The 24,048-nt window shown below is 44.2% G+C and overlaps 1 protein-coding gene across 1 annotated transcript in view; it reads left to right on the forward strand.

Annotated features, from left to right (window-relative positions):
• LOC124789608 (low-density lipoprotein receptor-related protein 4) overlaps positions 1-24,048 on the forward strand; it is a 618,985-nt gene that overhangs the window by 19,174 nt on the left and 575,763 nt on the right. The window contains exon 3 of the mRNA XM_047257023.1: positions 5,356-5,485. Coding sequence (XP_047112979.1) covers positions 5,364-5,485 — 122 coding nt within the window. The 5' untranslated portion in view covers positions 5,356-5,363. The remainder of the gene's footprint in view (positions 1-5,355; positions 5,486-24,048) is intronic.

Raw genomic sequence — 24,048 nt, forward strand, 5'->3', positions numbered from 1 at the left:
AGTGACTTTTGCAGCTGCTTTTTTCGTCACAAATCTCTTCAATGACCCTCCGTCACGATTACTGAACATACACTGTTGTCCTTGTTGTGATTTAGCGGATGATGGTTTTCCGCTTTCCCAGTAAGCGGTATAAATCTTCAATACGGTGCCTCTTGAAGCACCAAACACTTGGGCTAACTTGGCAACGGAAGCACCCGCCATACGAGCACCAACAATTCGAACTCACTCACCTCCCGCGTAATGAACTCAAAACTACACCAAACACTGTTGTGACCATGGCTGACACTTGCAAATGAACTGAAGACATTGCACAGGTGCCGTTCGTGGTCAAATACAGTAGCAGAACTTGGAGACTTGGTTAGCATCTGCATTTATGTTTAAGCATACATTTCTCGCGGTTTTTTCGTATTTTTGTCGACATGAACAAATTGGCCGGTGGCATGGGGATGAGAAATGGTGGCTTAGAGTAGCTGGCATTCCGTGTAAGCAGTGATGAAAAGAATGTTCAACAATTAATTCATTCAGCACAGTACATGTTTCAGAAGGTTAGTTACCCTCATCGGGTATGGTAAGGTGAATAATTAAACTATTCTCATGAATGGATAACCGGTGTAAGCACGCCAGCCAAAATATTGTCCACACCTGAGGAGACATCACGCCCATAAAAAGTAAGACAATTCAGTGAGGAAGAGAGCTCACAAGTTTTTTCAGCCTTATCCGGCTGAAGAACTCATTGATATTTACATTTCGCAGAGCTACCACACTACGAATATGTTCATGCTACGTTTCATATGCTGTTCCAAAAAGTCCCACACATTTTCTACTGAATTAAGATCAGGGTGTTTTAGCGGGCCAATCGAGACGCGGTGAAGTAGCAGAGTGATCACTAAACCACAAACATAAGTTGCAGCGCTGTGAACACAGCTGTTGTCATTTTGGAAAACGGGAGTGTCCACAGCACACGCATCATGAAAAAATGGCGGCACTTGCTCACTGATAATGATGAAATAAGCATTCTTGTTCATCTTCACGTTAAACTGAATGTGTGGGCACAAGTCATGGAATGAGAAACATCCCCATGACATGACACAACCACCTGCTGCCATCCGCGCTCGCTGTCACTCGCCGCCTCGGCTGTTTACACTCACAGCTTACCTTTGGTCCAACTCCAACTGACATGACTTCGCCGGCGCAGACAACTGTTCGGACCTCTCACTGCGGGCCATCCGCCACAGATATTCCAGCCTGCCGATATATCAATAGTAATCTCCAAAGAGATTGATTTAGCTGGCGTGCATACAGCACGCGTTGCTGGAATTGTTATAGGTTCACACTCCACGAACAGTGCCAATGTTAGCCACTCGTGCTGGTGAAACGTCATAAAAATCGCCAAACAAACGTTGGGCTAAAGTTCAGAGATGAAAGCCAACAGACAATACGTCAACAAAAGGTCCCGATAGCCTCAACAACTTTGTGTTATTCCTCTGACAGCCTTCTCAGATACGTTGTGGAATGCATAAATCAGTTCACTGTGGCAGAGGTAGCACTCCTGCTTGTCACTGGTTTTCTTTAGGCTACCACAGTCGTCACTCCTTCAAAGATTAACAAGTTTCTCCCTTACGTCTGTTTTTACTTGAGGAGACAAGAAATTGCCTCCACTTTGGAAACTGCACCTGACTGGACACACTGAGTCGATGAAATGACGAGGAACGGATATGATATTCACTCCCTTCTGTTAATTCTCCTCTAAAACAGAAATGGTAGCCTAAAGTAGTCTAGGGTGCTAAAATTAAGGACGGAAATAACTTTTGCACACCAAGTTACATAGCTCAATGAAACTTGGACCCTGTGTAGAAAGTACTGCTACAGAATAATACCGAAGGTAACTGAAAATAAATACGCCAAGAGACAAAAGATTATACTTTTATTCAAAGGCAACGTTTACCTGCGCGGGGTAGCCGTGGGGTTTGAGGCGCCTTGCCACGGTTCGCGCGGCTCTCCCCGTCGGAGGTTCGAGTCCTCCCTCGGGCACGGGTGTGTGTGTTGTCCTTGGCGTAAGTTAGTTTAAGTTAGATTAAGTATGTGTAAGCCGAGGGAACGATGACCTCAGCTGTTTGGTCCCATAGGAACATACCACAAATTTCCAAAAGCCTTCCGCTGTGGCCGAGCGGTTCTAGGTCCTTCAGTCTGGAACCGCGCTGCTGCTATGGTCGCAGTTTCGAAACCTGCCTCGGGCATGGATGTGTGTGATGTCCTTAGGTTAGTTAGGTTTACGTAGTTCTAAGTATAGGAGACTGATGACCTCAGATGGTTAAAATGGCTCTGAGCACTATGGGACATAACTTCTAAGGTCATCAGTCCGCTAGAACATAGAACTACTTAACACACACATCCATGCCCGAGGCAGGATTCGAAGCTGCGACCGTAGCGATCGCGCGGTTCCAGACTGTAGCGCCCAGAACCGCTCGGCCACTCCGGCCGGCGATGTCCTCAGATGTTAAGTCCCATAGTGCTTAGAGCCAACGTTTACACTGAAGTCTCCGCCATTTTTTATGATCCGCTGGACATCACAAAAGGTGGGACAGTGCTCTTAATAGGGTGTGTGAGCACCACGGGTGGGACACGCTTGTTCTGCAACGTGCTACCATCCTGGCTACAAGGTGGGTTAGGAGTTCTTTGTGGTAGGACGTTCCATTCCTCCACCGGCGTGTTTGACAGCTGCTCGATGGTCACTGATGAATATGGACATGTCTCGACAGTGCATTCCATGCATGCTCGATGAGATTTAAGTTGGGAGAATGGGCAGGCCGGCCCATTCGTCGAATATCCTTTCATTCCAAGAACTCCCCCACGTGCGCTCGTCGTTGCAGTCGCCACATTGTCATATTAAAAAATGAAGTCAGCACCAGAGTGCACTACTGAAAAGATGCATGTGACGAAGCAGTACAGAATCACAATAATGATGACAGGTGAGTGTACCGTGTTCAAAGATTTGGAGTCCAGTATTCCCACGCAATAGCATACCTCCCCACACCATAACACCTGGCAAAACGATTATGATCGGCAATGTTTCTGGGTTCTTTACGTTACCCACCTCTTACCATATTGCGGTACGTAATGTAACCAGGAATATTGTCAAACACGACTCTTTTGGTGTTTCACGTATTACAGTGTGGCGAGGCATAATGTTGCATGGGCGTACTGATTTCCAGATCTTTGAACACGGCACACTTAGAGGTCAACGTTATTGAGACACTGTACTCCTTTCCCACGTGCTTCTTTTCAGGAGTGCATTAGTCCGTGATTCCATTTTTGTGGATGACAGTGCGCAACTACATCGAACACCGCTGGTGGAGGATCTCTTCGAACGGCAGGATATTCGACGAAGGAAGTTAAATCTCATCAAACACATGTGGGATGAGTTGGAGATGTGTATTGCACCACGTCCACATGCACCAGCGACCATCTAGGATTTGTCAACCACGCTGGTGGAGGAATGGAACTCCCTACCACGAGAACTCCTTACCAACCTTGTGCCGACCATGCACAGCAAGCATTGCCCCGTCCGTGATGCTGGAACACACTGTTGAGAAGGACGTCCCGCCTTCCCTAATGTACAGGGGATCATCCTGTATCATGTCTTTTGTCAAACGTCTTTTCTGTTCGTCTCATTGCGTATTTCTTACAGTTACTTTCTCGTTATACTGTAGCGGTTCAGCTATGTATATTCCAAGTATCAGGGAGCTATGTTTCTTTGCAGTGACACACCATGCGAACGTTACTTTCGTCTTTAAGTTTTGCACACCAGTGCATATTTTATATTTTCATGTCACTCACAAACGTATTCGTATTGCTTATACGGGGCGTTCAAAACGTCTCACCGCAGTGCCGTATAATTGTCGGCCGCGCCTGCCGTATGCCGCAGTGAATAGACCGAAATCAAACTCAGTGACCTACAAGTTATTAATTTATTCATTTTTAGTTTTACTTAGAAATTTTCACATTAAATGTTGAAAGTGTCCCCCCCCCCCTGTTGTTGAACACACAATTCAATTCGTCTAATCATGTTTCTAAACACAATCTGTAACATTTCTTCTGTAACAGAAGCAGTGAAAGTGGATATTGCAGTTTTCAATTCATCGATGGATTTTGCACGGTTTTTATGGACAGTTGCTTTCGGTGCACCCCAGAAGAAAAAGTCGGGTGGTGTTAGGTCAGGCGATCGTAGAGGCCTGTGAAATTATGCGATCACCAAAGACATTAGCAAGCAGTGACATTGAAACGCGAGCTGTATGCGCGGTTGCACCACCTTGTTGAAAATAACCGTTCAGTATTTTACTTAACACAAGTTCTCCTATGAATGGGTGCAGAATATCACTGCAGTATCGTTGTGCGTTTATTGTTTCGTTGAAAAATATGGTACCCACAATCCAAACTCCTATTTTCACAGAATGAAGTGGTTCCTCATGAATACACAATGGATTTGCAGTACTCCACATACGAGAATTTTGCGAGTTCATGTACCCGGATAAATGAAATCAGGCCTCATCAGTGAACAACGTTTCATTAAGAATATTCCTTCCATTTTGTTGAACGAAATTTTTGAACCATTGACAATAATACAGTCTCTCGCCATGATCAGTATTTTTCAGTTCTTGCACGACTGTCACTTTTTATGGGGAAAGTTATAATTTTTTCCTTGCAGCTGTGTGGCCCGTTCCGATACTAACTTCGATTTCCTGGGAGAGTTTTCTTACTGAGTTGTTCAGACTCGTGGACATTTTATCGGAAATATCGAGTAGTTTATCCTCAGACAAAACGCTAGGACGACTACTTCTCCGTGCATCTGTCACTGAACCCGTACTTCGAAATTTGTTAATCAAATCTCGCACAGTATCGCGATGTGGGAGTGTTGCCTCCAAGAAAACTGAATTAAATGTTTGACGAACTGGAACTGTGTATATACCGCCAGCTTTGAACACTTGTTCGACTAAAAACACACGTTCTCCTATGGTTAGCATTTTAACAGTGCCAAAACGAAACAAACGAAGGAACTAAACTTAAACGTTCACGTCAACACGTAACGACACACACCAACGATACTACTGACGCTGGCTGAGATAAACGAAACAGTGGAATGTTGGGAGAGTCCACTTGAAGGGAAGTAACCCAGGCAGGCGAACAATCATACGGCACTGCCGAGAGACTTTTTGAACACCCCGTAGTAATCACTAGATGTTCATCTGTTGAAAGCTATTTCACCAAGTGCTCGTGTTTCGGAGGAGTCACCAGGTGGCTGCGTGAGACGCAGGCAGCGGTGTTGTGTGCTCACGGGCTGTGGCTCTTGTGTTTCAGCTTCCGAGATGAACTGCACGGCGGAGGAGTTCCAGTGCGACAACGGCATGTGCATCCGCTCCTCGTGGCGCTGCGACGGCGAGAACGACTGCAAAGACTACTCTGACGAGTACAACTGTACGCGCAAGAAGTAAGTACCGCGCGACGAAGCTGTACTTGCTGCTGCGGCCGCAGGACGGAGAGGCCGCTGTGCCAACCTCTAGAGGAGGACTCCACCTCTGGAAAAAGGAAGCGAGCGTCTCCGCCAGACAGAAACGGCCTGCTCAGCCCTTATGAAGAATTAACTAAGCTGCGTCCAACTCAGAAACATTAGATGTAGTCAAATGACCGTAAGTCAGTTACCGGATACGGTTATTGAAGATTTGCAAATGCAAAAGTGACGTGTCTGTAGGAAATAAAGTATGACAGCGTTGACTCTGAAACGCGGTAGGTCAGAGGCCTAAATAAAAATACGGCTTGTTTGAAAAAGATTCTTCCAACTTCGTAGTTCTATACACTGGCTAACCAAAAGATTATGATGAACTGTTTAATAACGTGGTGGTCAACGTTTGGGACGCAATACAGCAGCTATTCTACGCGGCACGAATTCGACAAATCCATGGTATGCTTCCGGAGGTATGTGGCTTCAGATGTCTACGCACGGGTCACGTTGTTCCCGTGGGTTGCGGGCTCGGAGCTGGCGCCCGATAGCCACGTGAACACGCGGAAAGCTGAGGAACCCCTTATTCAACAATGTGCGCTGGAAGTTCTACTTCGGAACACTGGTGCCTATGTGAGTATTGTACCACAGTCTAAAGCCGTCGACACATGTGACGAGGCAACTAACGTCGACGTGCACGCAGATGGGACATCCAGCGTCATGAGACACAGCACCGTCGCCACATGTCGCGAGCTGGTTAATCTGATTTTTGCGCTCTCCAGCGGCGGTTAGCTCTATTTGGCATACAGTTTCTTCACGAAAATGGACGTGCGTAGAATTCCTACGTTAGCTCTAGTGAAAAGCACGTTTTTCCCCATGTGCGTGTGCTAGTCGTGTTGTCCTGTCTGACCCGACAGGAAATAAAAATTTCAATATCCGTGAACATGTCGTAAAACAAAAATGAAAGATACCTGTCCGGTCAATAAGGGCTCCAGCTTATAAAAGTCCACCAAATTGAGGAAATTCACTCCTGACACAGAGCGCACTTTACATAACACGAAATATTACAGAAATACAGTCGTTCTTCGATCAACAACGCTACGCTAAAATTCTGTTACTAGCGGACAGAAAGCTACACTGCTGACTACAATATCAGATGAATGCGAATAGTATCACTTATATTGATGTGTAACATAGCTTCTGAAGTAAGGAGCGTATGTAGTGCCATAAAAATCGACAGTAGCTAAAAAATGACACCACAATTGTCTTTCTTTAGGTTCTAACGAACCTAGGAAATATGAAACGGTAGATTACAGGACTGTTTACTGACGACTCTTTTGTAACCTACAGATATTTTCTGAAGAATGTCGTTTTCTTTTAAGAACTAAAAAAATGGCTAGTCAACAGCATACGACCTCCACGTCCTACATCCACTGAAAAACGTGAAGTTTTGTTCGCTACACTTCCAGTCGAATCGGTGGATATTGAACGTAGACACTTATGTGGAATGCAATACTTACACTGTTTAACGTACCAAATAAGCCACCACAACCGTGGCTGAAGGTAAAACCACACAGTATACAATTCCTGCTATATCTAAGGCACAAACGGCAGGAATCATCAAGACATTCACCTTTGAAGCAAAAGTAATTATATTTACAAAAATAGGAAGGTCGAGTGAAGTGTAAGAACGTACGGGTCATCAGACTCCACAGAAAATTATTAAGTGTCAAAGAAAGTGCCTATCATAATAGGAACAGACAAAAACAGAAATATATGTTTCTCATGTGTTTGTATTTTTTTTCAGCAGAAAAAGTTGCATTTGTACACATATTCTGAAGTATTTCTTTCATTGTGGATTTAGTCACTGAAACCTCGAGATTCGGCTGCTTTCGTGTTTATTTCAGGATAATTCATGACTCTTGATAATTTGTTAATGCTTGGAAGGCAAAAATGTAATAAATATTTCGTTAATTATGTAAGAAAATATCTGAAAACACGCATTAATCTTAAGACTAGCTTTCTCGGCGCTAGGAGCGCTAGTGTCGTTCCAACTGTGGGACCCTAACAACTTTCGCATCAGTGAGTATCGAGACAGTGTATGTTAGACTGTGGTCGTACGTAGTTTTAGATGATCCATCATTGAAGTGGACGTGGGACTGCGACTGATCACAAGTTTATAAGGAATACCAACAGCCGTACCTTTTATAAAATATATTAATTACGCGACCAATTTGGACACTGCATTAGTGTCATCTTCAGCCCCTATGCAAACTAAATAGTGACATCCAACCCCTGTGCATTAGGACAGATACGTATATTCCTTGAGACCAGTGAATATACGTGGAACTTGCCCTAACGCACCGTGGGTCAGGTATCACCAGTTTGCATAGGGGGCTGAAGGTGACAGTATTGTAGTATCGAAACTGGTCACTTAATTAATATATTTTATAAAAACTACGGTTGTTGGTACTCTTTATTTCTACAAGTGATCGTACTCTGTCGTCAGGACAAGCACAGATCGCCCTCTGTTTTGCTTCACAGAGCAGACAGGTGTGCGACTTCGCATTCTGTGATGAGACGCCTACGAGCAATAGCTTGTCACCTACTAGTGGTTTCACAATCGTTCAATCACTTTCAATTGATGCTCACGATAGTAGCTCGCGAACAATCGACCATATTTGCTGATTCCGAGATGGTCGTTCCCAGCCGCCAGACAACAAGTCGAAGTAGCTTATGTCAGTAGGTTCCCTCACTTGCAGCACATGTAGTCACTAGAGTGAATGCCCATTTATCTCTGCGCCGCTTATACGGCTTGCCCCAGGACGTATTGTCAATATTCAGGGATATAACAGGAAAAATCTTTTCAAGCAAAAGAAGACATATACCCTATTCTAAATGCTTTCCGATATAAAACACATTTAGTGACATTGTCGCCAATGTGAGTATTGTCGACACGCTGTACCGTATCTGAAATCGGTACAAGTTCTCGCAAAGTTCGTCATACACGTGTTTATGGTTCGTTGATGGAGCAGAATGTCACCACGCGCTGGCAGTAGGACCACAGTAAAGTACTGCTGTTCCTGAACTACACGTTCAGAAGAAAAATGGGAACTGTTTAAGGCAGCGCATGGAAAATCCACGGAAATAATCTGTGATCAGGAATTCGACCTGTCGGAAAGCGCGGGCAATATTCTTAGAAAGCAGCAGTAGTAGTACCACCGCAGAAGCCGTAAACATACACTATATCTGCTTGTTCTTCATTAGTACAGACGTGTGGCATTTTTGCCAGCGCGTGAACGAACAATTTAACGGATGCTTCTCTCGTCTCAAACCCTTGCACTACTTCACTCACAACACACTGTGGACAACTGCGAGTTCAACAGGCAGAAAGACGCCCCGAGCAAAGATGTTGAGAGCAATGAGGTTTCGAAGTTCCCCTGCATATCTCACATATTGCCTCCAAACGCTTCTGTCTTATGCCACTTCCTGCCAGTTGTTTATGTCCATCTTGTTGCATAGTCTTTTAATTTTATTTGTGCATTTAGTCCTTGGTCTCCCACATGGTCTCTTACCAAATGACTTTTCTAAAAATATTCTTGAAGCCACTTGATCCCCTTTCATTCTCATCAGATGCCCCCCCCCCCTTTTTCAAGTTTTCTGGAATTTATTGTGCTCATTATTGCTAGTTGTGACAGCATGCGGATTTCTCTGTTGTGCCTTCTCTTGCAACTTTGCGATTCATTATCATAGTATGGACCATTCATTTTCTTGTAAACTTTGTTTTCAGATGCTTATGATTGATGTTTTTCTCTCTTAATTAAACTTCGTGTTTCCGCTCCATAGGTTAGGACTGGTCTGTTATTGTGTTATAAAGCTTAATTGTAGTTTTCCTTGTCAGTAGTTTAGACCCTAGAAGTTTTTGTATGGATTAGTAGGCTATATTAGCAGTTTTCACTCACATTTTCACTTCTACTTGTTTTTGATTTTGTTCCTCTATCGTTACTAAGTTCTCTTTCAGGATTCTTATTTCATTGGAGCCGTTTCCTGAGTATTTTATATGCTTGTCTTCAGTTTTCACAGATTATTCATCAAGCCATTTCTTCCTGCCTTTTTTACCCTCAGTGTATTACGTGCAGCTGTGAGGATGACTTCTTTTATTCTGTTCCCGCACTCATTAGTGTTCATTTTATGATTTTCTCCCATACTACTTAGAACCTCGGATTGATTTGAAACTTCATCATTGTATTTTAGTATTTCTTCTGCTCCTATTACATTTTCCAGCTCAAGTATGGTCATATTTCCAGGTTTAATTTTCGTTTTAGGTGCTGCCTTGAAACTGAATCTCATTGTTCTTATAATTAGATTGTGGTCCCACTCCATTCCCTTTCCTTAAAATCATCGTGCATCTCTGCTTCTTTTCTGTGTCTGTTATCTATGAGAACATGCTCAATTCGATTTACTGTTTTCTTATCACTTTAATTCCAGCTTTCTTTGTGTATACGTTTGTGAGAGAAGGGAGAGCTGTTAATAATCATGTCCGTTGATGTAGCAAAGTTTATCGACCGATAGACATTTAATTACTTTTATCACGTAAACTGTCTTTCCAGTGGAAGGTTTGTAAATATCGTCTTTTCCTACTTTTGCATTAAAGTTCCTCATGACTATCTTACATCGTGGTTTGGTATTTTGTTCCATAAGTCTGATATGTTTTCGTAGAAGTTATACTTTTTGCATCATCTGTATCATTAGCTGATACATGACGGTTTATTAGGACAAGTTGAACTGATTGGAGCTTACTCTAAGATAGCATAATCTTTCATCATCTGCTTCAAAGGATACTCCTGTGGATACGAGCTCATTTCCTACACAGAAGGTTGTTTGAAATTCGCGGGAACCAATTTCTTTACCACTATTAAAAATTGTATGTTTATCCATATATTGCACATTTCTGCCCAACAATCTTCTGTCCTTTATTGTTGCTATTGTTACATAACAAACGTGTAATTTTTTTTACTGAGGCTTCTAAAGTATCTTGTTTTAATTCGTACATTCCATGTTTCCAACTTCATGTTCGTTTTCTAGCTAAAGGTCGTCATATTTTGGGGCCCACATTTCATCTGAGGCATATGTGAGTTATTCGTCTTCTCGGAGTCTTTTCATAGACGGTTTACTAGCAGTGGGTACAACGCCAAACCTGGAGGACCGGACCTTTTTGTGTAAGGATCTCCCTCCACTAGCCTTTCTAGATTACGCACCACAAGACAGCAGTGCTGGTTTTGGTGCACCCAGAATATTTTCTTTCCTCAGTATCCCTCATATGTGATGGATGGGCATTTCCCTGTCCGCCATCTCTGGGGGTTGGGGGGGGGGGGGCGATGGGGTAGCAGCACCTCCACACGGGAACGAGGTAGGTGTCAGGCTAGAATAAAACTTCAAAGAGGTTGGATGGGGTAAGACACATACATGTGCGCCACTAGCCCAAAAACAAATGTACATTACATGTGCTCTATCTCGTAAACCGTACAGAACTGGGCATTGTACACATGAAAATGTTTTGCTTAAAATGGGCGTTCCCTGGATACTGACCATTTCTTCTTGTACACTCCGCGTACTTTCCTTACCATGCCACGTGCTTGCAAATTCACAAGGCGGCATTCAATCTCGCATTGGACAGTGGCCGTAATTTTTGGCTCATTAGGTAGAAACTTGGTAAACTTCAATTTGCACATAAAAACTAAAAACTCCAGTTGCAAGTAGTCGGTTCGTGTGGTTGCCGTAAGGGGTCTTTCTGGCGCAGCTGGGTCGCTCGTTCGCTCTCTCGTTCACTGCCCAATGTGCACGTAGCTGAGGTGGCGATAAAACAGCAACAAAAGACTTTTCGTTCTCATTTTCTACTGATGGAGCAACAGGTGAGAGCTTATCTTAAAAATGAGCTTCTTCAACGATGGTTTGGTTGTTAGTTGTGTACGCAACTCGCATTGCAACGTTGTTCTCCAGAGTCGCCAGATCCATGTTTCTCATTTTCCCTCAGTCATCATCTGCCGCCGACGCACCGGCCACGCCATTCTGGCCCGGCAGTGTCAGTGAACCGCCGTCGCTTGTGCCTCCTCTCTCGCCCCACCTGCCTGTCTCCCTTTGCGGGTATCGGCAATCAGCAACAGAGTCTACGTAAAATCCCGTTTCACCAACTTCGGGTGGTGTTCGCCGTCTCACTTAGCCACAGCAGCGAATGAATTAACTTCAGACACGCTCGCAAAAGTATGGGACGAGTTTTTGTATCGTCTGGATGTTTGTCGTATGTGTAAGGTTGCATATGCACCTAAAAATATACTCTTGTAAAACCGAACAGTTGTTTTGAAAGCCAAAGCTTTCTATTCCCTCTGCGGAGCGGATGGGTGTCTATAGTGTTTGGTAGAGGCCCTCACTTCAGCGAGCTGTAATTCACCCGAGGACTGTGGCGCACAGTTTCTTGGATGCTACGTCACCACCTCTCTTCCCGCAAAAATTTTCTGTCTTCCGTTAATGAAATCTCCTTTCATCACTTGGACTAAAACCGGCAACCACCGAGACGATCGACATCGCACTAGGGTGCGTTAAGCCTAGTCTACAAGGTAACGATGTTGTGTATCTTTGCTGCCACGATCCGGTGTCTCGCATCTGTTCTGGGACAACCCCAAAATAAAAAGTCTTATCCACACTGCGTGGGACAGTTCTGCTCGAAAAGTGTCGAGGACTTGCCTACGCATGTCTCTCTGTTTCGGTTTTACTTCTGATTAAAAATCGAAATAAACAAAAACGGAAAATTGGTGGATACGGAAGCTATTCAGTGCTATCAGTAAATCAGACCGTGATCTCCAACACAAATTAAAAGTGGAAGGCTGCAGTGAGTTTGTGATATTTTGAAAGAAGACGGTGATTTTGAACACCTTGTACAAATGGTTCGATACAGGATCAGTAAATAAACCATGAACTTAGATTTCGGCCGTCAACTATCCTTCGATACCTTGCTAGTAGAGATTCTTTTAAAATCTAATATATATATTTCCACGATTTCTAAACGAAGTATATCTTTAATTGTCCCAGTAGTGTGTGAAGTCATCATAGTATTTTGAAGGCTTATATTAAAGTACATGGAAAATTTCCCATTTTTTCTCCTACAACAGATTTGTTATTGCTTTATTTTTTTATTTATACATTGTGGATATAAAATTGTAACAAAATGTAGTATATAAGAAACACAAAATAACGAAATAAAACAACAGCAAATTATGAAACAAAATAATTAAGTATTGTATTAACTTTGTAAATACGACAGGTTGATCTCCGAGATTCTGCCTGCTTTCCTCTAATTTCTTGTGTTCCCACCGCTTTTCAAAGTGTATATCTTTTTCCCATTTCCGCAGTGGAAACGTAAATTTTTCCGACAAATATTTTAATGCTTGTCCTCGTTCGTCGCGGTTTCAGTTCTCGATACGTGGGATATCCCATAAGCAGTAATTCATTTGAAGATCTTTAGTTAGTTTAAAAGTAATTTCAATCGTCCATATTTTGCAAGATACCCACATCAAAAAAAGTTTTGCATCACCTCGGTTCCGACGATTCCGGAGCCTGTACAGAAAATTGGAATAGAGATCAACATAAACATCATTTCCGCCCTTTTTATTGCCCATGAAAACCACACATTGCATGTTGTACCACCATATAGCGAGACTTCAGAGGTGGTGATCTAGATTGCTGTACACACCGGTATCTCTAATACCCAGTAGCACGTCCTCTTGCATTGATGCATGCCTGTATTCGTCGTGGCATACTATTCACAAGTTCATCAAGGCACTGTTGGTCCAGATTGTCCCACTCCTCAACGGCGATTCGGCGTAGTTTCCTCAGAGTGTTTGGTGGGTCAGGTCGTCCATAAACATCCCTTTTCAATCCAACCCAGGCATGTTCGATAGGCTTCATGTCTGGAGGACATGCTGGCCACTCTAGTCGAGCGATTTCGTTATCCTGAAGGAAGTTATTCTCAAGATGTGCACGATGGGGGCGTGAATTGTCATCCATGAAGACGAATGCCTCTCCAATATTCTGCCTATATGGTTGCACTATCGGTCGGAGGATGACATTCACGTATTGTACAGTCGTTACGGATCCTTCCATGACCACCAGCGGCGTACGTCGGCTCAACATGACAACACCCTAAAGCAGCAGGGAACCTCCACCTTGCTGCACTCCCTGGACAGTGTGCCTAAGACGTTCAGCCTGACCGGGTTGCCTCCAAACACGTCTCCGACGATTGTCTGGTTGAAGGCATATGCGACACTCATCGGTGAAGAGAACGTGATGCCAATCATGAGCGGTCCATTCGGCTTGTTGTTGGGCCCATCTGTATCACGCTGCATGGTGTCGTGGTTGCAAAGATGGACTTCGCCTGGACGTCGGAAGTGAAGTAGTGCATCATGCTGCCTATTGCGCACAGTTTGAGTCGTAACACGACGTCCTGTGGCTGCATGAAAAGCATTATTCAACATGGTGGCGTTGCTGTCAGAGTTCCTCCTAGCCATAATCCGTAGGTAGCGGTCATCCACTGCAGTAGTAGCCCTTGGGTGGCCTGAGCGAGGCATGTCATCGACAGTTCCTGTCCCTCTGTATCTACTCCATGTCCGAACAACATCGCTTTGGTTCACTCCGAGACGCCTGGACACTTCCCTTGTTGAGAGCCTTTCCTGGCACAAAGCAACACTGCGGACGCGAGTGAACCGCGGTATTGACCGTGTAGGCATGGTTGAACTACAGACAACACGAGTCGTGTACCTCCTTCCTGATGGAATGACTGGAACTGTTCGGCTGTCGGTCCCCCTCTGTGTAATAGGCACTGCTCATGCATGGTTGTTTACATCTTTGGGTGGGTTTAGTGACATCTCTGAACAGTCAAGGGGACTATGTCTGTGATACAATATCCACAGTCAATGTCTGTCTTCGGGAGTTCTGGGAACCGGGGTGATGCAAAACTTTTTTTCAGGTGGGTATAAAATACAACCATGTCAGACGACGACAATAACTCTGGCGACTGCATGCCAGACTGAGCAAAACGTGCCCCTAGTATGTCCATACTTGGAAGGTTACGCAAAATTATTTCAGTGAATCCGCTTTCGATGGGATTCAAATCTTGTATCGCTTTAAACCTGCGAAACACTCCGAGGACATGGAAACATGCTCTGGGTCTGAACAGCAGCAGTGCCGATTCAGACTCGATTCAGCTGTGCAGCAAAAGTGTGCAACATTAAATCCTGGCGTGGACTATGAATGAGGGATATCAGCTGCGAATTCAGGGTTTCAGAACTGCTACAACATTTATTTCGGTTGAGTGCTAAGATAACTAACTCGTCCACTGGCCTCAAATGGGAAAGTCACATGTTGTACGTTCTAGAATTTAGAACGAATTTAAATATTGGCAAGTTTCCAAGTTGCGTATCCCTTTTCATGATACAATTCATGCTCATATTACACAACTAGTTATTGATTTGCTTTGGGAATTCTCCTAAGGAACTTCAGAACAGTCCCAGTCTGCAGACTGCGTACTATAGCCAGGACCTCACAGCCTAGCCCTCTTTGATTATGTTTATAATTATGGGATTTGAAGCTCAATGCCTGACGTAATTCCCTAAAGCAGCGCGAGAAATTTAAAAAAAACGAAAATAGCGCATTTCAAGTTCATAAGATCTCCAATGCTATATAAAACGTTTGTTGATTATTAAATTCGCTGGTAGCTGTGTGCGTAGCATGAAAGTCTTGAAATCTTCAAGTCGCTGGTTCGTACCTCACAACAGCAAGTAATTTCCTTTAAATTTCATACTTATTAACCAAATTCAAAGGTAAGAAGAAAGATGTATGCGATGTAAGATGTCGAGGTAAAGCATTTTTTTAACTCATTCATATTTCGACAAAATTTATTCAATTACAAAATTCGTGAACATTTTTACTAAAACTGGTTTATTGACGGGTCATCTGCCTTCTTTCCCTATTGCACTATTTGTTAAAAAAAAAAAAAAAAAAAAGGGTTCAACTGGCTCTGAGCACTATGGGACTTAACTTCTGAGGTCATCAGTCTCCTATAACTTAGAACTACTTAAACCTAAGTAACCTGAGGACATCACACACATCCCTGCCCGAGGCAGGATTCGAACCTGCGACCGTAGCGGTAGCGCGGTTCCTGACTGTAGCGCCTCGAACCGCTCGGCTACCCTGGCCGGCCACTATTTGTTCAAAAGTATATGGAGCTCACTATTGCGGAATTGAGCACTAAACGTCATGAGAGTCGGATCCGCCAGTACATGTACATCTAAATAGATACTCCACACGCCACCGTACGGTGCATGGCGGAGGTTATATTGTACCACTGCTAGTCATTTTCTTTCCTTTTCCAGTCGCAAATAATGCGAGGGAAAAACGACTATCTACATGCCTCCGAATGAGTCCTAATTTCTCGTATCTTATCTTCGTGATCCTTACGCTCAATGTATGTTGGCTGCATAAAATCATTCGGCAGTCAGCTTCCAATGCCGATTCTCTAAATTTTCTCAATAGTGTTCCTCGAAAAGAACGTCGCCTTCCCTCCATTGATTCCCATTTAAGTTCCCAAAACATCTCCGTAACACTTTCGTGTTGTTAGAACCAACCGTCAAGAAATCTTGCAGCCTGCGTCTGAATTGCTTCGATGTCCTCCTTCAATATGTGGTGGTGCAGATCCCAAACATTCGAGAGCAGTATTCAAGAATAAGTTCTACCCATGTCCTATATGCGGTCTCCTTTACAGGTGAACCACTCTTTTCTTAAATTCTCTCAATAAACATAAGACGACCAATCGCCTTAACTGCAGTAATACTCCATTTCACATCGCTTTGCATCGTTACGGCTAGGTATTTAAACGACGTGACTGTCAAGCAGGACACTACTAATGCTGTATCCGAACATTACAAGTTTGTTTTTTCTACTCATCCACATTAACTTACATTTGTGTACATTTAGAGTTGATTGCCATTCATCACACCAAGTAGAAATTTTGTCTATGTTGTCTTGTATCTTCTTACAGTCATTGAACTTCGGCACCTTACCGTACCGCACAGCGTCATCAGCAAACAACCTCAGATTGCTGCCCACCCTGTCCGCCAAATAATTTATGTATATAGAGAACAACAGTGGTGCTACCACACTTCCCTTGGGCGCTCCCGACGATACCCTTGCCTCTGATGAACACTCACCGTCGAGGAAAACATACTGGGTTCTATTACTTAACACGTTTTCGAGGCACTCACATATATGTGACCTTAGTCCACATGCTGGCACCTTCGTTAACAGCCTGCAACGGGACGCCGTGTCAAATACTTTCCAGAAATCTGGAAATATGGAATCTGCCTGTTGCCTTGCATCCATAGTTGGCAGTATATCAGGTGAGAAAAGGGAAAGATGAGTTTCGCACGAGTGATGCTTTCTAAAACCATGCTGACTCGTGGACAGCAGCTTCTCAATCTGCAGAAAATTTATTATATTCGAACTGAGAATAAGTTCAAGGCTTCTGCAGCAGAACCGAAGTCTGTAATATTGCGGGTCTGTTCTTTTACACTTCTGATGCACAGAAGTCACCAGCGCTTTTTTCCAGTAGCTTGGGCTTTTATGTTCGGTGAGAGGTTCAAAGGTTCAAATGTGTGTGAAATCTTATGGGACTTAACTGCTAAGGTCATTAGTCCCTAAGCTTACACACTACTTAACCTAAATTATCCTAAGGACAAACACACACACCCATGCCCGAGGGAGGACTCGAACCTCCGCCGTCACCAGCCGCACAGTCCATGACTGCAGCCCGATAGACCGCTCGGCTAATCCCGCGCGGCATGGAATCAGCCTTGGAGGGTGGGCTGCTGTGAAATGGCGGTGCTATTGTGCTTGTGGTATTCACTCCGTGGTCTCTTTACATGCATTGGTCTATCCTGTGCAAACCTCTTCAACTCTCCACCACCAATACAACCTACGTCCATTTGCACCTAATTATTGTTTTCGAGCCTTGGTCTTCCTTTGCAATTTTTACGTACCACACTTCCCTTAACGATTACTTAATGCCTCAGAATGCATACTATAAAACGATCTCTTCTTGTACTCATGTTATATCATAAATTCCTTTTGCGTTCAGTTTGCATGAATACCTTCTCAATAGTTGGTCGATCTTCCTCTCTGATCTTCAGCGTTCTACTGTAGTACTAAACTTCAAAATTGTCTATTCTCTTCTTGTCTGAACGTCTTACACATTTCACTTCCGTACAAGCCTACACTCCAAACAACACCGTCATAAAATACGTCATAACATTTACCTTGATGTTAGATGTTAATGAATTTCTCTTTTTCAGAAATACTTTTCGTGTCACAGCCAGTCTACATATTTGTATCCTCTTTATATCGGCCATCATTATTAATTTTACTGCTAAAATGGCAAATCTCATTTTCTACTTTACATGCCCTCAACATTTATTTAAACTACTTTCCATTAGTCCGCAGCTCGTGGTCGTGCGGTAGCGTTCTCGCTTCCCACACCCGGGTACCCGGGTTCGATTCCCAGTGGGGTCAGGGATTTTCCCTGCCTCGTGATGACTGGGTGTTGTGTGATGTCCTTAGCTTAGTTAGGTTTAAGTAGTTCTAAGTTCTAGGGGACTGATGACCATAGATGTTAAGTCCCATAGTGCTCAGAGCCATTTGAACAATTTGAACGTTCCATTACCCTTGGGCCGGCCGCGGTGGCCAAGCGGTTCTAGGCGCTTCAGCCCAGAACCGCGCGACAGCTACGATCGCAGGTTCGAATCCTGCCTTGGGCATGAATGTGTGTGATGTCCTTAGGTTAGTTAGGTTTAAGTAGTTCTAAGTTCTAGGGGACTGATGACCTCAGATGTTAAGTCCCATAGTGCTCAGAGCCATTTGAACCATTACCCTTGTTTTATTTTTGTTGATGTTCATCTTGTAATCCCTTTCCAAGATGCTATGCATTCCGCTGAACTACGCTTCCTCCTTGCTTTCCTTCATAGCTTGCTAAATGTGCAGATTGAATACCCTCAGGGATGGGCTACAATCCTGTCTCATTCCTTCTCAATTTCAGCTTCCCTTTCATGCCCTTCAACTGATTTCTGTAAAAGTTGTAGATAAATTTTCACCCCCTCTATTTGATCCCAGCTACCTTCATAATTTCAAAGTGTATATTCCAGGTAACAATGTCAAAAGCTTTCTCTGAATCAAATAAAGCTATAAACGTAGGTCTAGCCTTCCTTTAATCTGTCTACTGAAATTAGGCGTAGGGATAGTCTTGCCTCCCATAGTGTTCCATTTCTCTGAAACCCAAACCGAACTTCCCTGAGGTCGGCTATCACAATTTTTCCCTTCTTCTGTAAATAAGTCGTCTCATTTATTTGCGACAATGGTTTAATTAACTGATAGTTCACTAGTGTTAACACCTTTTAGTATCTGCTTTCTTTGTAAGTGTGAGGGTATTTCGTCGTTGTGATGTAGGAGGGGCATTCAATAAGTAATGCAACACGTTTTTCTGAAAGCTAGTTGGTTTTATGCAGGCTTCCAATACACCATATTATTTCCCACTCTTTTGGCTACAAAATCGTATTTTTCAACATGATCTCCGTTCAATGCGGACCCTTACGCCACCTTGTTGGGAGGGCCTGTTTGCCACTACACTGGTCGACGTCGGAGCCAACGTCTTGCAGCATCAGTAACCTTCCCATCACCCACGTAGTGCTTCCCGCTGAGTGCATCCTTCATTTTCCAAACAGACGGAAGTCGGGAGGTGCGTGATCCGGGCTGTGCGGTGGATGAGTAAGAACAGCACAATAAAGTTTAGTGCGCTTCCCTCGGATACGCAGACTTGTGTGAAGTCCAGCGTTGTCATGGAGAAGGAGACTAACACGCTGAAGTCTTTTTCCTCAATTTCCTGAGGGTGTGTGAGGCCGATCGGCACGCAGATCAGACAGTTTTACGCAACGTTGCGATGATGACAGACGCCTCGCCCAACGACTCGCCGTGCTTTTGTTCACTGTCAGTTCTCTGTCGACATTCTGCGAGCGCCTTTGAACATCTGCGGTGCTCTGGTTTTCCGCCAAACAAAACAAAATGACAGCTTTCTGCTTGGAACGCACCTCCGTTACGGACGCCATTTTGAAGGCGCCACCACCAATCGAAACTTTGTGAAACTTTAGGGGCTGAAGGGAGAATATTCCACGATGTCCCACAAACATTCAGCATTTTTTCAGCCTAAATTGGCCAAGAGAAAAATGTGTTGCGTTGCTAGTTGAACGCCCCTCGTATCTTGCACAGGAGGTGGAATAATTTTGGCCGTGTCTGTCTCTCCCGTGGATCTCAAAAATTCTGAGGGAATGTCGCCTACTCCAGGAGTCTTCCCTGAACTTAAATCTTTCAGTGTTCTGTCAAATTCTTCTAGAAATGTCATATCTCCCCTCTCATCTTCATTGACATCCTTTTCAGTTTCGACAGTAATGTCTTCATTTTCGCTTCTTAGTACTGACTCCCCAACTAAGCTGTTCTGCAAAAGTCTCTTTAGTTTCCTCACACGTATCATCTATTTTTCACCTAGTCACACACACACAGTTGTTCTGTAAACTATATCCGTTTAGCTGTTTTACTCTTTCTGTCAATCTGATTTTTTAAACATCTGTATTTCTTTTTGCCTGCTACATCCGATGCATTTCTATACTTTGTACTTTCTTCAATCACATTCAATACAGCACATGTTATCAGAGAATTTATACTGGGATTTGTCTTTTTTACTGTGCTGCCTTCACTGATTCATCTCTCAATGCTCCACATTCATCTTCTGTTGAGGAAGAACAGTCCAAAAGCCTGGTTCGAAAGTACTGTCTTTCCTGATCGTGATGTTTATTAATTTATTTATTCCAAACATGTCATAGCACATGTGTGACAAACGTTGATACTTTACGTTCCAGCTTGTTTAGCCACCCAGAACATCAGTATGGATACCATCACTGTCGCGGCACAAAATGATGCGGCGCCAGGTCCTGTGTGAAGTTTTCCGAAGCAGAGGCATTGTGATTTCTTTGAGTGTCTCCCTAACCGCTTGCTTCAGTTGTTTGGTATCGTCGTTTCACTATATGCCGCTCAGTTATTCTCCACAGGGAATTGTCGCATGATGTCAGATGTGGATTTCTCGGAGGCCACTCGATCGTCGCTGACAGATACACTGATCCTACCTCTGGGGTAACACTCCATCCAAGAATTCTCGAACACGGAGAGTGTAGTGGGCAAGAACACCATCTTGTTGAAGCCGAATGTCACTAAGAATGTTCACTCTTTGGAGCACTGGAATAAACCATTCACGCAACATGTACAAGTAAGAATGTTGATTTACTGCACCGTCAAAGAAACACGTATCTGTGAGGTGCCTAGTGGACATTGCAGCTCATATCATAACATGTGGGGGATTAGTTCAAATGGCTCTGAGCACTATGGGACTCAACATCTGAGGTCATCCGTCCCCTAGAACTTAGAACTACTTAAACCTAACTAACCTAAGGACATCACATCCATGCCCGAGGCAGGATTCGAACCTGCGACCGTAGCGGTTGCGCGGTTCCGGACTGAAGCGCGTAGAACCGCTCGGCCACACTGGCCGGCGGGGGGATAAGTCTCTAACTGTTATTAATAATATGGATTTTCCTTGCTCCAGACAAAATACCCTTATTCCGTCAAGATCAATAAACTGCACATTCGTTTGAAAATAAAACTTTGCCCCGTTATGGGAGCATCACAAACACATCGATTAATCTGGAGCAAGCTTCATGTCTTCGTCGCATGTCTTCATCACTGAACTCATTTACGAATATTGGCCCTAAAGATTTTATCTCCTCATATTTTCTCGCGTGTGTGAGCATAGTCTTTTTTGGAATTCCAAGTTCAACAAACCTTTTCCGCAATGATTTTATGGAAGATCTGGTCACAGAATCCGCCACTGATGCACATGTTTGTTGTTGTGTTCATGCTCGAACTGTCTTCTTTCCATCGAAAATGGATCCAGTTCAGGAGAGTTTCTGTTGTTGTCACAGTATCATTCGCTTTAGTAGAGCTTCCTTATGGAATCCTGCCGCAAAACCCCGTTGCGCATCTCTTATGGTTCTCCGGATTGTACACGTTACTGAACCCATGACTTGCCAGAACGCATTCGTCCACACTGTAGCTACTTGTGTCCGCCATCTGAAAAGAAAGAAAGGCATAAGGAGTATAAATATACAGGGTGATCAAAAAGTCAGTATAAATTTGAAAACTGAATAAATCACAGAATAATGTAGATAGAGAGGTACAAATTGACACACATGCTTGGAATGACATGGGGTTTTATTAGAACCAAACAAATATAAAAGTTCAAAAAAATGTCCTACAGATGGCGCTTCATCTGATCAGAATAGCAATAATTCGCATAACAAAGTAAGACAAAGCAAAGATGATGTTCTTTACAGGAAATGCTCAATATGTCCACCATCATTCCTCAACAATAGCTGTAGTCGAGGAATAATGTTGTGAACAGCACTGTAAAGCATGTCCGGAGTTATGGTGAGGCATTGGCGTCGGATGTTGTCTTTCAGCATCTCTAGAGATGTCGGTCGATCACGATACACTTGTGACTTCAGGTAACCCCAAAGCCAATAGTCGTACGGACTGGGGCCGGGGACCAGGGAGGCCAACCATGACGAAAATGGCGGCTGAGTACACGATCATCACCAAACGACGCGCGCAAGAGATCTTTCACGCGTCTAGCAATACTTTGTTTTTTTTTTTTTTTTTTTTTGTTCTAATAAAACGCCATGTAATTCCAAGCAAGTGTGTCAATTTTTACCCCTCTGTCTACGTCATTCCGTGGTTTATTAAGTTTTCAAATTTATGCTGACTTTTTGGTCACCCGGTATACTGGAGAACAGGGGATTGAAAGGAGTTTCGGAACTTACTGTATTGCTTTCCCTTGTTTGTCAGTCGTTGCCTACTGTTCAACTTGACTCTTAACAGTGTCTGATTCATTCAATTTATCCTCGTTCCCATCTCCCTTATTTCTTACCGTTCTACAATTTCTCCAGTTTTAATTTGCAGATCTTCAGTTTTAATAACCAGTAGATCTAACTTACGCATCTGCTTCTGGAAACGTTTCGCAGTGTAAAATCTGGCATATAGTGAAACATTAATATTCCGACAATATGGGCGTATAGCGTCAGGTCATTTGCCGGTTATGGTAGCTTTCTCTGCTCTCGTCCAATAGAAAGGATCGTTAATTTGGGGAGTGTCAAAGCAGACGCAGGTGTGCGAACAGCTGGGGGAGGCGGCGCTGCGCGGGTGGGGCCGTAAGTAGGGCAGCGGCGAGGCGCGAGCGCGGACTCGGGGGCGGCGTCGGCGGAGGAGACGACGCGCGGGTGGCGGGGGCGGCGAGGGCGGAGGCTGCGTGGGGCGCTCTTCATGAATGGATCCAGCCAGCGCCGCGCTGCGTGGAGCCGTATTGATCCGCCGCCGGCGACGCCAGCGCCCGGCCCACCCGGCCCGCGCAGCTCACGGCCACCGCCGCCGCCGCCACCCACGACACAATTAGAATCCAATTCCGAGCGCTAAACTAACAGGAAATAACGGCACGGCGCCTCCTCTCGCCATGATTCCCGTGCTGCGCTAAGGGGACACCTCCCATGGGGGGCGTGTCCGCCCGCGCATCACTGCGACACCCGAGCCGCGGAAGGTCGTCAATAAGCGTGGCTACTCAGCATGAACCTTTATCTTCTCTGGAGGCATATCGTTACCGCTTGTTCAACAGAGGCTAGTCCATCTCCCCGGCTTCCGTATGCTGACCCTCTAGCGTAGTGCACGAGCCACCGTTCCCGAGCTCAGCTTGTTTGTAGTCAGTATTGCATTGTTTAGTTTCAGTACTGTATTGTTTCAGTTGTGGAGCCATAATTGATATGAGCGGACGCGGTTACACAGTTAAGCGGCGATTAGTAGCGGGTCTGTGAGCGCACAAACATTTAGGGCAAACAGTGACAGTGACTGCTGTGCACTGAATGCAAAAAGTAGGGACGAAAGTAACTTTCGCAACATGTGACACTACCATATCATAGATACACTGAGGTGACAAAAGTCATGGTATAGCGATATGCACAGATACAGATGGAGGTAGTATCGCGTACACAAAGTATAAAAGGGTAGAGCATTCACGAAGTTGTACTTTGTACTCGGATGATTCGTGTGAAAAAGTTTCTAGTGCGATTGTGGCCGCACGACGAGAATTAACAGATTTCGGACGCTGTATGGTAGTTGGAGCTAGCCGCACGAGATATTCTGTTTCGGAAATCGTTAGGCAATTCAATATTCCGAGATCCACAGTGTCAAAACTATGCCGAGAATACCAGATTTCAGGCATTACCTCTCACCACAGACAACGTAGTGGCCGACGGCCCTCACTTAACGACAGAGAGCAGCAGCGTTTTCGTAGAGTTGTCAGTGAC

The sequence above is a fragment of the Schistocerca piceifrons genome, chromosome 3, assembly GCF_021461385.2.
Source record: "Schistocerca piceifrons isolate TAMUIC-IGC-003096 chromosome 3, iqSchPice1.1, whole genome shotgun sequence".
Classification (NCBI taxonomy): domain Eukaryota; kingdom Metazoa; phylum Arthropoda; class Insecta; order Orthoptera; family Acrididae; genus Schistocerca; species Schistocerca piceifrons.